This window comes from Pithys albifrons, chromosome 19 (genome assembly GCF_047495875.1).
Source record: "Pithys albifrons albifrons isolate INPA30051 chromosome 19, PitAlb_v1, whole genome shotgun sequence".
In the NCBI taxonomy this organism is placed as follows: domain Eukaryota; kingdom Metazoa; phylum Chordata; class Aves; order Passeriformes; family Thamnophilidae; genus Pithys; species Pithys albifrons.
Window position 1 is genome coordinate 5548250 of NC_092476.1, and position 15417 is coordinate 5563666.

The 15417-nt window shown below is 40.3% G+C and overlaps 1 protein-coding gene across 2 annotated transcripts in view; it reads left to right on the forward strand.

Annotated features, from left to right (window-relative positions):
• Window positions 1-15417, forward strand: part of CA10 (carbonic anhydrase 10) — a 176773-nt gene that overhangs the window by 69971 nt on the left and 91385 nt on the right. For both annotated transcript variants that reach the window (XM_071573875.1, XM_071573876.1), the window contains one exon: window positions 155-297. In XM_071573875.1, the coding sequence (XP_071429976.1) occupies window positions 155-297 (143 nt within the window). The remainder of the gene's footprint in view (window positions 1-154; window positions 298-15417) is intronic.

Consider the following 15417-nt stretch of genomic DNA (forward strand, 5'->3'; position numbering starts at 1 on the left):
TTGAAATACCAAGTTCTAGCTGAGTTTGCGTGTTCTCAATTTCAATGTGTGTGTAGACAACCTGATGAGTTTAATTACCTGGCCATCTGCCTTGCATGTGTTGCTCCAGCCTTTCCAGACCTTCCTTAAAGTTGCACTTTCTTCTATTTTGCAGTGCCCTCCTTTTGGGGTTTGGTGAACTCAGCTTGGAATCTTTGCTCTGTTGGGAAGAGACAGTCACCTGTCAATATTGAAACCAGCCATATGATTTTTGATCCCTTCTTAACTCCACTTCGCCTGAACACAGGGGGGAGAAAGGTAGGTGTTCATGTTCTGGTACAAAAGAAAAGTTAGCAGACTTAAAAAACAGGTGCTTTATTTTATATTTCTAAAGCATTTACTTTTATCTGTCAGCTTTGAGGCAGAGTAACAATGTGGTGTGTTTTGAGGACACTTCTCAAATAACTAACTTATCAATTCTGTTTATCCAGCTGAAGGGATGATACTTCAATTCTGAAATTATTTTATAAATCAAACATCTTGAACCTGTTAGCAGTCGTGGGAATACTCATTAGTTTGTAATGTCTTTGAGTTGTTTCCCTTATGTGGGGGTGCTTAAAAGGCTATTTTAAAGTTTTTATTGCTTATTCCATGCAGGCAGTTGTCTCTTATTCAACCTGCAGCACAAAACAATGCAGATGAAAAGGCTCTGTGGCTTCAATATCAGAGCAGGCAGAGACTCCAACAAAAGGTTATTCCAAAATGATTTATCTTCCTTTGTTTGTTGTCATGACAAATGAGAGACCTGTTGGAAACAGCAGAGGTTTTAGGAATGTGCTCTGTACATCCCATGGAGGTTCTGATGGTACATGTGCAAATACATGAGAATTGATGTTAAGCTTCATCACAGGAGTGAGGAAAAGATGCCGTTGCCATGACTGAAGGACAGGATTGCTTCCAGCTCTGGCCCAGACTTCAGGGTGATGTGTACATTTTGGTTTTTAGACAGAAATGTGTTGAGGTTTTTCATTTTGAGGCAAAAAAAAAAAAGAATTTTATTGACTGCTATTTATGTAAAGGCTTACATATTTCACATTATTTATAAATGACAGAGTGACAAAACATGAAAGTTGAGAACGTGGAAGTTGTCGCTGAGCCGAACCCAAGAGGTTCAGAATATTCAGTGTCTTTAGCAATGCTAAGAATTCAGCTGGGGTTTTGTACCAGCTCAGAGTGAAGCAAATGTCTGATTATTGATAAAATTTCGGAGGCACTGACAAGCTTGGAGGTGTTACATCAATAATGAGGTGCTCTTACCAATGTTATCCTGCAGTGATGGCCTTTTACCATGTCACAGGAACAGGATTTGTTCTGGCTGTGCCTTGTTTGAGGGAGGTTTCTAAAACAGTTGAATCAAAATTCTCCTTTGAGAGAAAAAGATTGCAATTTTGATGCCTTATTAAAAATTCTTTGCTCATAGTTAAAGCTTCAGTGAGGATCTGATTTGGAAGGTTGTATATTTGTGTTCACTTCTTTGGTAATGTTTTTTATATGTTAAAAATAGAGGTGTGTTTTACATGGGCTGAAGCTCTTTGGTTTTCAGCACTGCTGCAGCAGCTGAGGCATTTCTTAGGCAAGACTTAACTGTGATTATGCTGTACATGAAAGGATTTTATGGAACTGATCCTAAGAAAAATGGTGAATAAATAAAAAAGGGATTTGATGTGGTTTCAAATCAGAGTTATAATAAGCTAACTTACATGCACAGTGAACAAGGGAGACAGCAATGCACAGTCAAAATTATAAACCTCTTTTGGAAAGGGTGCTGGGAGGAGAGTCGAGCTGGAAGAGAGCTGGAAGGAAGGAAATTGCAATGCAGTTCTTGGAACAGTAACTTCAAATTTTTAACAGATTTTTTTAACATTAAATTAGAAACCAGTTTTATCTGAGCTGGAAAAATATTTACTGCATTTTGAAAACAACATTTCTACTTTGTGTTCTTCACTTTTGAAATTAAAGAAGGAACAGAAGTGGTTCACCCACAGGAACAGAGTCCAAGACCAGTGTAGAGAAATTCAGATAACACATCCCTGTGATGTGATCACTGACTCAGTACTTCCTCTTACCTCTTTCATTCCTTACCACACATTTCCCTTGGGCTTCGTGTTTTGTGCACTGCTTAATTTCTGTAAACCAGTTACCTGTTTAGTTCTCACTCTCCACCTTGGCAGACCAAAACTGTTCCAAGACATGAAGTACAGAATTTCTGCCTAAAGTTTTCACCCTAACCACATACCTTTCTAACCTGTTCCTTTAGAGAGTTTGTTTTAATTCAGTTTTAGTAATGGAAGCCTTTTAGTAAACCAGATTGAGACTTTCCTACAATTTTTTTGACCACTTGGAAATAAAATAGTATTTGTCTTGTTTCTAAAGAAAGGATGGTCTGACAGGAGAGTGGGAAGGACAACATCCCTGTTTTCCTACCCAAAGCCTAAAGGGGGGGAAAGCACAGTCTGTGGCCTGTTACACATCAGGTCTCTAAATAGCATCTTCTGGTGTGAGGCTGAGAAGAGAATTCTTCCATTCAGGAGCAAAAGGGATGGCAATACAATTTGCCAAGTATTTATACCACTTTGATCCAAGTTTTTGCAGTAAAGTTCCAGTGAGCAATAATACATTGCTTTACATGCTGGCCAATGCTTGCAGGGCAGTATCAGGTCACACAATTTCCAATTCAAGCACCATCAGATGTTAGTCTGAATTGTGCTGTGTTATTTTGTGTGTGTGATTCTCCATTTCCTGAGAAAGTGGCTTTTCAGGTCCTGAAGGCTGAGTGTCATTGATAGAGATAATTGGATTTCAAGATCCAGAATCTCAGCACAAGATACTTAATGAGTTTACATGCAGATAAATTCCCCAGAAGAAATGCTGCTTTTGAGGAAACTCCCCAGGTTTCAGTTCTCTCTCAGGCCCAGCTTTGTCTCTTGATTATCCATTTTAGTGAATTTAGCATGCAGCCCCTTTCACATAAACAGTCCTTTTTAATAAACAATGCAAACCCTTATTAATTTGCAAATCACACTCCTTCATTCTGTCCCAAAGAATGAACTGTTTTACTTTTTCTGCCTTTTTGCTTTGGAGCCACAGAAGCACCAAAGCAATCAGCATCAGCACAGCAGAGTAACTTCACTGACAGTGGAGTTCAGTGCCATTTAGGCAGAAAACAGTCTGGGTTTCAGTGCAGAGCTGGGATTTCCAGCCTGGCTGGGTGAGTGTGGTGGCTGAACTAACCATCCCCTCCCTTGCCCTGAGCTCATCCTTTGCTGGATTCCTTCCTGCATTCCCCAGTGCAGGAGCTCTGCCTTTGGCCTCCTCCTTAAGGGAGCCCATTTGCCTTTGATCTCCTGGTTCTCTGTGGGCTTAATTTCAAGAACTATTTCCAAGATTCTTTAAGATTGAACTACAGTTCTTGGCCACACCTTTCTTTTTTCTCCTAAAAACATTTTAAGCAACAGTTTTTGCTTTAGACACCAAGTGCATCCCTGCCAATTAATTAAACCTTGTCACATCAGGGACACTGTGTCTTAATAATCATTTTAGGTCACACTCAAGGACTTAAATTGTGGCCTAAAGGAGGTAAAATTCTGTTTAAAATCACTTTATTTTTGAGACAAGGAAGGACATTGTACCTGATGTTGACCTCTGGGGAAAGAAATAAATCGATGTCTGCTGGCCAAGGACTGTTACAGACATTCTGTAGCTCGGGGTGCATAATTGGAAGCTACTCAGCAAGATCCATACATCTGCCTCTTCACGTGGAACATTAATGAATGCAATCACATATTATTTAAATTAATATCTTTATAAATAATTGGTTCATTCGATGCCTCACAAGATAATGGGGACATTTAGCAGCTTCTAAACTAAAACAGGAGAGGAGAAAGGAGATTTATGAATTGAAATCAGTTAAATGCTTTCTCTGCCAGCTAGCTCTGATTCCATGCTGCTCAATCAATTCAGAGTATTACTAGCATTTTTCTCAAGAGTGCAATAGATGACAACTGCCAGGCTTTGCTTTGGTGATTACTAAAAGGACAGATACTGGTGTGAACCATATTTCAGCACTGCAGGAATATAAAAAATGAATTGTTAGAAATGGTCCAGGAGGAATGGATAGCAATAAGACATCAATGTCATCCGTAAACTGACTTGTGATAAATTTTTAGAGGGCTTAATAATACAATTTTTGATTTAGAGTGGCTTTAGAAAGTCAACAGTATGATGCAAACATCAAAAACTTTGATGAATAAAAATAAAAAATATTGCTGCTTAAATAATTGTTTCTAGGGCTTCTACAGTATTGCATGTTCTCAGATGTGTTAGTAAATTAACATGAAATGAAAGCAGCAGGTTGAAGTGACTTGTTTATTCACCCTCATCATTGACTTCAGAACAGGAAAACAATGTTAAGTATTACTTCAGAAGTACTTGCAAACTTTGCTGTTAGCAGACCATAAATAGGGAAAAACTTATGTTAAGGGTCTAGAGCTCTGTATTGGGACTTCTCTTTCCTTACCACTTCAGCCAGAGGTTTATTTCCATAAGTTGCTTTCCAGTTTTCAGTTCCTAATGATGAGACTTCAAAGATTGGAGCAGCAACTGGCCTCCAACCACTAAATAGTTGAGTTAATATTGTTCTTAATGCCCCTTTTCTATCTTCTGATAGACATTGTGCATTGCTTTGATAGTATCTCATTTGGATTTATTTCATCCTGCACTTGGGTGTATTTATAAACCTGGATATTTATTTCAAGTCTTGCATAAATAGAGATAACATATATCTTGTATTTGTACTCATTCAGTACTTGGGGCTATAACCACTGATATGAAAAGACTGAAGATTTTTTTCTCTCACACTGGTCCTGCTGTTATAGTGTTGGTGTGCTAATCTTCTCACACCATGTGCTTTAAATTAAATGTAATTTTGTATTTTAGCACTGTTAAAACATATTTCCTGGTCTCAGAAGGATGATTCATTCTTTGCTTTTTTGTTGTTGTTCTTGTTACAAACATTAATAAATGTGTAACAGTGAAACTTAGTAAGACATAATAAGATTTCATTGGAAGTGGGTATTTTTGGCACAATGTCCAAGAAATGTTGTCAGCTGAGAGCCCTTCGTAAGAAATGGGAATGTTCCATGTCATTCTGCACACAAAAGCTGAGTCATATGATCAAAGTGAGGATACCTGAGGAAGGTACAGGTATATATAGGGTGGTTGTTCAGCTGCCACCAGTTCATCTGAGGCAAAACACTTGCCATGCCAACCAGAACTAATGAGAAGCCACATCCCTCTCCCCCTGCTAAATCCTGGCCTCAACATTTTACAAGGTTGTGTTTGCAGCTCAATGGCAAAATGACATGTATTGGAAACTTCTTTTTCTTTGCAGAAAGCAATGCTGGTTCCCTGTTATGCTCATCAGTCCTTTTAGGAAGGTGACATTCAGGACTTTAATCAGCTACGTAGCTGCAGTGGCTGCCATCACCTGGGTTTGGAATTGCTCTGGAATTCCAGAACAGTGTGAATTAGGACACCAGGAGATGTGTGGAGAGGGAGACTTTATAATGTGTGCTGGGTGTCTGCTGCCCATGTGGGCAGGAGATTACTTTGGCTGAAGGTCTGGTTGTGGCAGCAAGGGACTGATCCAGCTTTCCCAACAGTCCTGCAGTAGCAGGCACTGGGATTGCTGGTGGCAGATCTGAAGTGGGAGCTGTCAGCGACTCAGTTCCTGACAAATTAAGGAAACTGGAGAAAAGGTTCTCTTCCTTTTTTTTTTTTTTAAATATAACTCTCACTTTCATCCAAAATTCTCAAACCAAGAAGTCACTATGTATTTGGTGGGGCTTTCTGCCTGGGGCAGGTACTGTACAATAGTCACTTGCCAGTCCTGCTGTGAGCTAAATGACACTGCTGCCAGGGTGAAATACAAATTGCCCTGGCACTCCAATATGCTGTTCAGAATTCTGAGCAGCAGTTTGGTGTTAGAGAGAAGTGTGAGTTCATTGTTTCTCCTCCCTGTGCTGTTAATCCCTGATGGTTGAAAATTGAAGCAGGCACAGTTTGCTTATGGATAGAAGAATTAAACTACGTATTTTAGGATTAGATGCTAGAAAGGAGCTTAAGGGAAAAAAACTGAAAAACAGTCATCAATGAACTGTATCTAATAATCAAAAACAACTCTGTGGATCAGCAGCTCCTCATCTAACTGGAATCTGGATGGGAGAGCAGTGGGGACACTTAAGCTGCGTGTCATCCAAACCATCAGCAGATGATTCTGGAGCAGAGGAGGAAAATGTGCATAAATTAGGGGTAAGAGACTGTTCTTGATGTAAGGGACGGTGTACATTCCAGGGGGCTATAGATCTCTGAGGAAAATTGGGAAGATAAAATAATCCTTTTGCATGTAGCCTGGTTTCTTTGGGCTGTGCTGTTCCTGTCCAGCCTCCAGTGGTGCTGTTGGGTGTGTGGTGGCCCTGTGTCACTGGGGGAAGGGTTGGAATCAGTAACTCCTGTTTGTGTTACGTAACCTGCAACTGAACCATTATAAAGGAGCAGTTTTATCTCCAGCCTTTTATCAGGTTATTCATTGTGTCCCTGAGCAACAAACAGACCCAAACTATCAAGTTAGGTATGACAATGGAAATGTAGCTTTTAAGCTGAAAAAAGAGGAGAAAGTCAAACTTGCCTACCAGAAATCATCGGGGAGTTTGTTTTAACTATAAAATGTGAGGAAGATGATTAAAATAAATCTTGTTAACTGGCATAGAAGAAGAATGCGTGCTGCACTCTAATTTATTTTAACAACTCAGTGCCACCTGTCTCAGGGAGGCTGCTTGGCAGAAGAGGATGTTGCATAGAACACAGTAATATGGCCTGTTGGCACACACACATTTGGGATATAAACTGAGGATGAGGAGGAAGGGAAAGGAGAAGAGTGGGCAAGGGCTAATAAGGACAAATTGTGTCTCTATGCTCTCTGTGGATGTTTAAAAAGGAATGTTTAAAGGTAAAAATGAATGGGTGTACCCTTTGCTCCTTCATCCTTTCTTCAGTACCCCTGCCAGCAGCTGGAGGCAGCATATCATCAGAATTTGCTACTAATGGAATTAAATCCATACACTCACCTTGTGCAGTGCTCCTTCCCTGCCACACAAAGAGTGCAAAGAAATTATCACAGACATGACTTTAAATCACAGCACCTTCCAGGGCTATGCCAAAGGCAGCACAGCTGTGCTGAGGTGGCACTTAAAAGCTCCTTTGAAGATACTTTGCCTTAATTAAGTATTTAGCCTTAACTAAGTATTTCATCTACACCTATTTCATGTAGGACTATTTAAGACCTCTACCTAAAACAGTGTTCAAATGTACTGAGCAAAGAAGCCTTGGGGGTGGGAAAAAAAAAGTATTAAAATGTGAATTATTTTGAATTATACAAATGTATTTTTGATATCACCACAGCCCTTCCAAATAAATGTATTCATGTTTAGTTTTGTAAAGCATATTATTTATGTGAAGGGCATTAATGGCTGGTTTTGAGTGACATAAGCTTTTGATGCAAATGTACATTTGTGATCTCTTTGAGTGTGTTACTAAAAAGGACAGGCTGCCGTGGTTTCCATAGCCTGAAGATGGATTGGGATGTAAATCCCTGTTTGACACAATATGGGGCTATTTACTGGGTATTGCTCAATTAGAATAGCACAGAAACACTGTTAAACTCATCTCCTGGTTTGCTGTTGCCCAGGGACATATTGAATGGTGGAGAGAGGAGCTCTGCACTCAGAGCTCACTACAAAGATGGATTTGGCATGGACAAAGCAGTGATATTGGAGAGTGGCTCAGATTCATCAGCCACCAGCAGGAAATCCATGCTCTAAATCTCAACTTTAGGTTTAAAACTCTGGCACTTTATCTTGTCTGTTTGAAATCTTCTCACCACTGTTCTACCCATGACCAGATGGATGTGGCATCCAGGTTTTTTTATAGTGCTTACACCACACTCCTTTTATAGATATATATTTACAGAAGAATATTCTTTGGAAGCACACGGATGTATGCCAGTTTTGGATGGAATAGTCCTCTACTATCATGCCAAGCTTTGTGCCATCTACTCACCCATTTGTCCCAACCCAAATGTCCCAAGTCCTTGAAGCAGCGACATATTGGTCCTAAAGGATTTTTGTACCTTGTTTGATTTTTTGAGGCCTCTTTTTGAATAGTCTTCTGTTAACACAAAGTGTTGCACAGACGGAAGAAATAATGCAGCCTGGTTTTCTACAGAATCTCATTTTAGCTGTTTTACAGCCTCTGTCTCCCATTATCACTTTGCTACTGCCCAGATCCCCTCCATTAAAAGACAAAGGCAGAAAATGCAGTGGTTATTTCCAAGTCCATTTGTGGCAGCAAATGCACCTGCTGATTGCCCAGTTGACTGTTGCTGACAGCACTCTGTAATACCTGACTTTTACCTGCCTGGGCCTCAGTACAGAGTTGGTCTAATCTTTTCTTCTACCCAATTTTCACAGAATACTGAGATTTCTTCTTTGTCAAAGCTGGATGAAAGTGGCCAGGAGATCCTGGAGTTAGTGTGGGGCGAGTGGGAAATTGTCTGTTACTATTATAATGAATTATTTGCAGTATCTTTTGTCATAAGCACTTACTAAAAGCAGTGTGGGTCTGTAAAAGCAGGAGCTATCAAAGCCAAGGACTTATGTGACAAACTGGGAATTTCATAGGTAGATGAATATTAAGGAAAGAATTTGCATATCCTGCACATTGCCTCTGTTAACATCACCACATCAGTGTTTGGCTGCTGCTTTCTCCAGCAGAAATGTATGTTTTTCAGATCTTTCAGGGAGTAAAGAACTGGGGGCTCATCATCATAAGCAAAATGAAGTTAATAAACAGATGAGAATGTAACTTGGATAAAATCTTAACAGTGTACCCAAGGAGTGTCTCACTCAAGGAGTTTTCCTTCTCAAAAACTTCCCACAGAAGATCTTGCAGCATTTGGAAATAAATCCTTAGTTGTGATAAATGTCAGTCAGGGAGGTAAAGCATCACAAAGCCTTCTGAGAACCCCTGCAAAGTGCAGTGCCAGGACACCTGTAAGGACTGTGGTGCTCACAGAGCAAGGGCACAGCTAAAATCCTCTTCCAGCTCTGTGTTAAGGTTCACAGGCCAAAGGGGCATGAGAGAATCTGCTCCAAAGTACCAAAGGTAGCTCAGAACAAGCAGAGTTAATTCATGAAAAATGGGTACTTTGGTTGGCACAGCTTGGCTGGATCTCAGCCAGCCATGGTGGGCATCTCTGCACTTTCATCCATGGTTTGGGGGAAACCTCTGCCCAAACAGCAGGATATTTGAATGGACTGGTATTTTTCCAAATGTCATGTTCTTTAAATGCTGTTTGAAGATTAAGTTTCACTCAGTTCCCCTTAGAATATCACTGCAAATATCACCAAGATGTTTATATGTGTCCAGCTGCTTTATGACCTCCTGTTCCTACTCTCCCAAAACATTGCAAGGAAAGAGGAGAAATTATTTAGCAGGAAGAAGTCTGAAGCCATTTTCATGATGAATGCTCACCTCTGCAAGTGAAGGCATAATATCCCCATGGAAGGACCAACCCTTCATTCTCAGTGACTGCCAGAGGGTCTGTGTGCCTGCCTGGACCACCAGGGACTGCCCTGCATCCCCTACAAAATAAGCAAAAAATATTAAATTCAGAAACATGGCTGTGAATATCCTTGTTCAGCACAAATTCCAAAATGTTTGTTCATTGAAGGCTGTGCTAATTGATAAATTTTACAAAGTACTAGATAAGAATCCAGAAATCATCACAAGTCAGGAAGTGTTTCACTTGCATCTCCATCATTTTTGGGGGTAAAAACCTGTTTCATTCTCAGATCTCTGATAATGCTGTTAATAAAGAGGTATTCTCAATCCAGTATCTTTTCTCAGCTAGTTTGGGCTCTCTGATGATCTTATTTAAAGCATTATCTATTATTTTGGCCAAGGGAATTTGCTCATAACCTCTCCTCCACTTAGACTTGTCTTTCCCTGAAAGCCCTTTAGCTGTAAAACCACGTTTCATTTCAACATATAAAACCCTTTGTCTTGTAATGCTGGGCCTTTCTTAGTGCCCAGTTGTGCCCTGCATAACTAATCCTGAGTAAAGGGATGTGCAGTGAACTCTGTGCTGAAGAGGTTCCTAAAAAGAGGAGCTCCTGGGAGGAGCAGAAAGCCAGACTTGGACTTTCCTTCCTGCCTCTGCCAGATCCCATGTGCTGTCTCTAGAAGGTTTGGGACTGTGCTTTCCCTGGGAGCAGCATGGAGCTGCCGGAGCTGTGCTGGTGAGCTGAAGCTGGAGCTGCCTGCTGTGGAAATGAGCAGCAGCCTTTAACTGAAGACTCCACACAGAAATTAGGAACAGTATTACAGCATCTGGTGTGTGTAAAGGGAGAATAAACCAGCTGTGCCAGATGAAATATTGAGTATGTCAAATTATTACAACAAACTTTATAAATATTACTGTGAGTCTGACTGCAATCACTTTTTAATAGCAGAAGACAGATAGAGAAAGGAGTTCTGCACATCAAATGCTGTGAAAAAGAATGATACTCCTGCAAAGAGCATGAGAGGCAGCACCCAATTAGAGCAGACAGAAAGTGGCTGCAAACGAGGAAACTGGAACAGCAATTCCAGAATGAGAAGGAGAGTTCTCATCTTAAGATCTGCCATAGTAGCAAGAGTCCACAAAGCATTAAAGAGATATATTTTGCAATTTTTTTGCAAAATGAAAGTTACATTTCATTGGCTTTTTATGGTATTTTGAGCCCAATCAATAAACTTTATGACCTGCATCCTCTGTTGGCTCATTGAAGCTAACTGGGCTATCAGCTTTCTGTCTTGGTGCACTATAGATGGGCAATCACACTTTATTTAATGACTGAAATGGACACCTTGGTGATACAGGATTCTTCAATGAGATATGTAATTGTTCCCAGCTTATGCAGCTTTTATTGAATTATTATTGAAAACATAATTTCACGCTTGGTTAAGTCATAAATTTAATACATTTGCTGGCAAGATACAGTAACAAATATGCCCCTACCAGTAGTACTTTGAGGAAAGGAGAGAAGGTTCTGCATAGCCAAGGAGTATAAATTAGCTGAGCACTCACTGGTTAACTTTTCAGTATTTTCTTCTCACAGATTTAGAAGTACAGGAAAAACTTTTCCATCTAAAGTAGGTCAGTTGTGACTGAAAGTTGTCAGTTGTAATATACAGGTTGCGTATTGTGGATACATTACAATCCCAGTGAGTTGGATAAAATGGCATTGATGAGATGAAAGGGTTAAACATTCACTGGAAATATATTTTTTCATAATAGATTGGAATTTATGGAAACCCTTGCTGACTTCACAATTAAACCAGTTATTTAGCATCTGCAGCATTCCTTGCTTCAAAGGTCATAATTTTTATCTGACTAATTCAACTGATCATCTTAGAAGCGCAGTGAAATTGCATTAAATAGACTTAATATGATTTTTTTCTTTAAAAAATCAAGATTATTTAATTACTTTTGCAACTTTGCACAGCATAAACATGCATTAGAAGCTTTATGGTTTTGACCCTTAGTTGCTCAGCTTGCAGTATTTAATTTAAAGTCCAAGTCCCTCCATTTAGGTGAAGAACAACAGTCAGACGTTGATATTTATGCTGCATCCCTAAAAGTAAGTAACACATTAAAATCATTAGGCCTCTTATGCCACAACTGCCCAAATTATGTTTTCTCAAGGAGCCCTACCTACCTACACAATGTTTCAGCATTTTTCTGGAAAGAATCTGTGGTAATATTTTACTTTAAATAGCAAAGTTTTCCTTTCTCTTTGCTTCAATTTCTGAATTTCTGCACTGACTCTGCAGAGGTTTTGAGTTTTTTTCTGGCCTGTTGCAAGCAAGTTTTAATTCAGAGCTTTTGGAGGCTCTTATGAGTTTCTTCACAAGCTTTTGAAGTTGAGGATGTAACAAACCACACTGGCCTAACCTTTCATTAGCCACATTTTGCTTATTTACTTTAACATTGAATCTTGTTACATTCAGTGGGGTAACTTTTGACAATCAAAGGAGAATATTTGGAGAAGGGGATATCAAACAAGCCTTGTTGTAGTTGGGGAATTAGCAGAATATGCATTAAACTATTTTCTGTTTCAATTATGCCAAACATAATTGAAACAGAAAATAGTTTAATGCATAAAATACAGCATACCATAGTGAAGCTATAGCTTTTAATTACTGAATCTATGTTTCTACAGTAGAACTTGTTAAATGTAGGCTTGAGAAATCACTGGAAGTTAAAAAATTATTACTGAGTCAAATCTCATAATTTAATGAATTAGCCTGGTTGAAAAAAAAGATAGTCGCTGAAATTTTCCTGGCATAGAAAAGCCACTCAACAGCCAAAGTTCTAAATAAAAGGCAAATAATTTTTTTAAAAATCACCCAGGGAGTAGTAAATTCATAATTTCTACTGAGTAAGAATTGACAGCCTTCTTGTCAATAGCTGTAAAATGCCTTATGTGCAGAAATACTTCAGGACATTAAAGACAAAGAATTGTGTCTGGCCCTGTGCCTTTGCATTCAATATACAATTTACACCAGCTTTAGTTTTCCAGTTTTAGTAAGGTTTTTTTTTCATCTTTTCTCTAACAAAGGGTGACAGAGAAGACAAGAAGAGCAGTGAGACAGGACTTCCTCTGGAGTAGGGAGGTGTGTCACTGCCACTGCTCTGTCTGATGGACACTGTTCTGTGTCACTGTTCTCCAGCTGAGCAGCAACGCAGCTGCTGCCTCTGCCTTGGTATTCGGGTGCTGATACAGGGACCACTCAAGAAAATGGATTTTAGCCCTTCTCCATAAAATCATATAGTCTTTACTAATTTTTAATCAGACCTGTATTTATATTAATTTTTTATTTTAGCTTGTAGCCAAGTTTGTCAGTTATTTTAACCATGCATAGCTTTAGACAAAGAGGAATTTTTAACACTGGAGCTGTAGGATGAACTTTAGGAAATGAACCAAAAACCCTGTTTAGATCACAGGCTGAGCTTTAAGAAATAAATCAGAAAACCTGTCTAGATTAGAGGCCTGAAGCTTTAACATTGTTAAGTTAAAAGGAATTCTAGAGCTAAGAGCGATAAGAGATAAGAGAAGCCCATTAGAGCTGTTCAGAGTCACCCAAAATATACTGCTTAACTTTGGGGAGAGGGTTTCAGTTCTAAGTATATCAACCTGGAAACATACAAGTCTCCTTGAACATGTATTTGGTGGAATTATCCCCCATGTTCCCTGCACTGAATAAAAGGCAGGATTTTTTTCTATTCTATTGGATTTGATTGTTTCTTAATTTAATGTACTTCACCAACATAAAAATACCTGCAAAGTACCTATAAAGACATTTGCATTTTGTTCAACCATCTGTCTCTGCCTGTTGCAAGAGACAGAGCTACTCTTTACACTGAAAAGGCTGATTACTTGCCCCTGGGCTTGCTGTCCTTTTGGAAAATGCGCAGATAGTGCACTGTAATGCTCTGTATCACATCATCTCATTGAAATACTGTCATAGAATCTTAGAATCAGTTGGGTTGGAAGAGACCTCTGAGATCATCAAGTCCAACCCTTAATCCAACCTCACTTTAATTGCTAGATCAGGGCACTAAGTGCCACATTCAGTCTGTCGGGCTGTTCTGCACTCCTTGCTATGTTTGCAACCATTCTACAGCCCCTTAGCTGAAGCCTTCAGAAGGAAAGCAAACACAAATGTCCTTTATGACCGTCTCTGGCTTTGTCTTCAGGGATCCCTAATAATTTCCTGGAGCGCACAGATCTTCTCTGGCCGCTCCCATGTGGTCGGGGCGCAGCTCTGGCAGACAGTGGAGCACTGGGTGCTCAGTTCTGTGTTCTGTTCTGGGCCCCTCAGTTCAGGAAAGATCTTGAGGGGCTGGAGTGGGTCCAGAGAAGAGCAATGAGGCTGGAGAAGGGACTGGAGCACAAGTGCTGTGGGGAGAGGCTGAGGGAGCTGGGGGTGTTCAGCCTGGAGAAGAGAAGGCTCAGAGGTGACCTCAGCACTGTCTGGAACTGCCTGAAGGGAAGTTCTGGCCAGGTGGGGGTCGGTCTCTTCTCCCAGGCACTCAGCAATAGGACAAGGGGGCACGATGGGCTCAAGCTCTGCCAGGGGAAATTGAAGCTGGAGATCAGAAGAAAATTCTTTCCAGAGAGAGTGCTCAGGCATTGGAATGGGCTGCCCAGAGAGGGTGTGGATTCACCATCCCAGGAGGTTTTTAAACTGAGACTGGACGTGACCCTGAGTGCCATGATCTGGTAAAGGGACTGGAGTTGGCCCAAGGGTTGGACTTGATGATCTCGGAGGTCTTTTCCAACCCAATCAATTCTATGATTCTGTGATTCAGCAGAGCGCTGGGGAGTCCCTGCCCTGCCTTAGTGGAGCTCATTTTTCCGCTCTCCTAGTCCGGAGCACTCCGTGGGTTTATTTCAGCCGTGCTCGCACACAGGGCTGTCCCCGCCTGCTTAGGCTCGCCATAAAGCCGCAGACTTAAAGGATAATAGTCATGATGGGGAGGTATACAAGGCAATAAACAGCTTTTGCAGGTGATTAAACACACTGAGGCAAAGCTGAGGCATTTGAAAAACCCCCAAAGCTGTTTATTGGGAGCTGTGTTCAACAAGCCACAACATTAAATAAAAGCTTTTGCCTTGTCTTGGAAGGACTGGGAAGTTTTGTTCACCAAATAGATCTTTCCTTCTCGTTTTTAACAGCGTGGGTGGCTTTCTTTGTGTCACATACAGTTTAACAGGGGATAGTTCCAGAGTAATTGCTTGGGATAAAAGCAGCAAAATGTCTTTCTTCAAATTGCTGTGGAAGTTCTTGATGACAGTCCCTTCCTCCTCTCCCCAGCCCACAAGATTCCTCTTTATTCCCAACTCGTCTTTGCTCTCACTACCACTTCCTTTGTGTGTTTCATGATTTCCTCTCTTGGGTTGGTTTTTGGGTTTGGTTTTTTCTTTTCATTTCAGTAGCATCTTCACCCTCCCCAGCACTTCAGAGTTTTCCTAACAAGAACGCCTGGCTGGAACATTGGGGCACTTGAAGGAGGAGGTTACAAGGAGTGTTATGAGTCCCATCATCTTTAGAGCTAGGGAATCTCTGTTATACAAATAGCACTGCTTTTGTAATGCTGAGTTATCTAAACAGCCTCTTTTAGCAACAATAATTTACTAAATGATATGATCTTCAAGAGTATTTTCTTTAAAACATGATGAGATTTTTTTCTCTGCTCCAACTTGTGCAGATTTC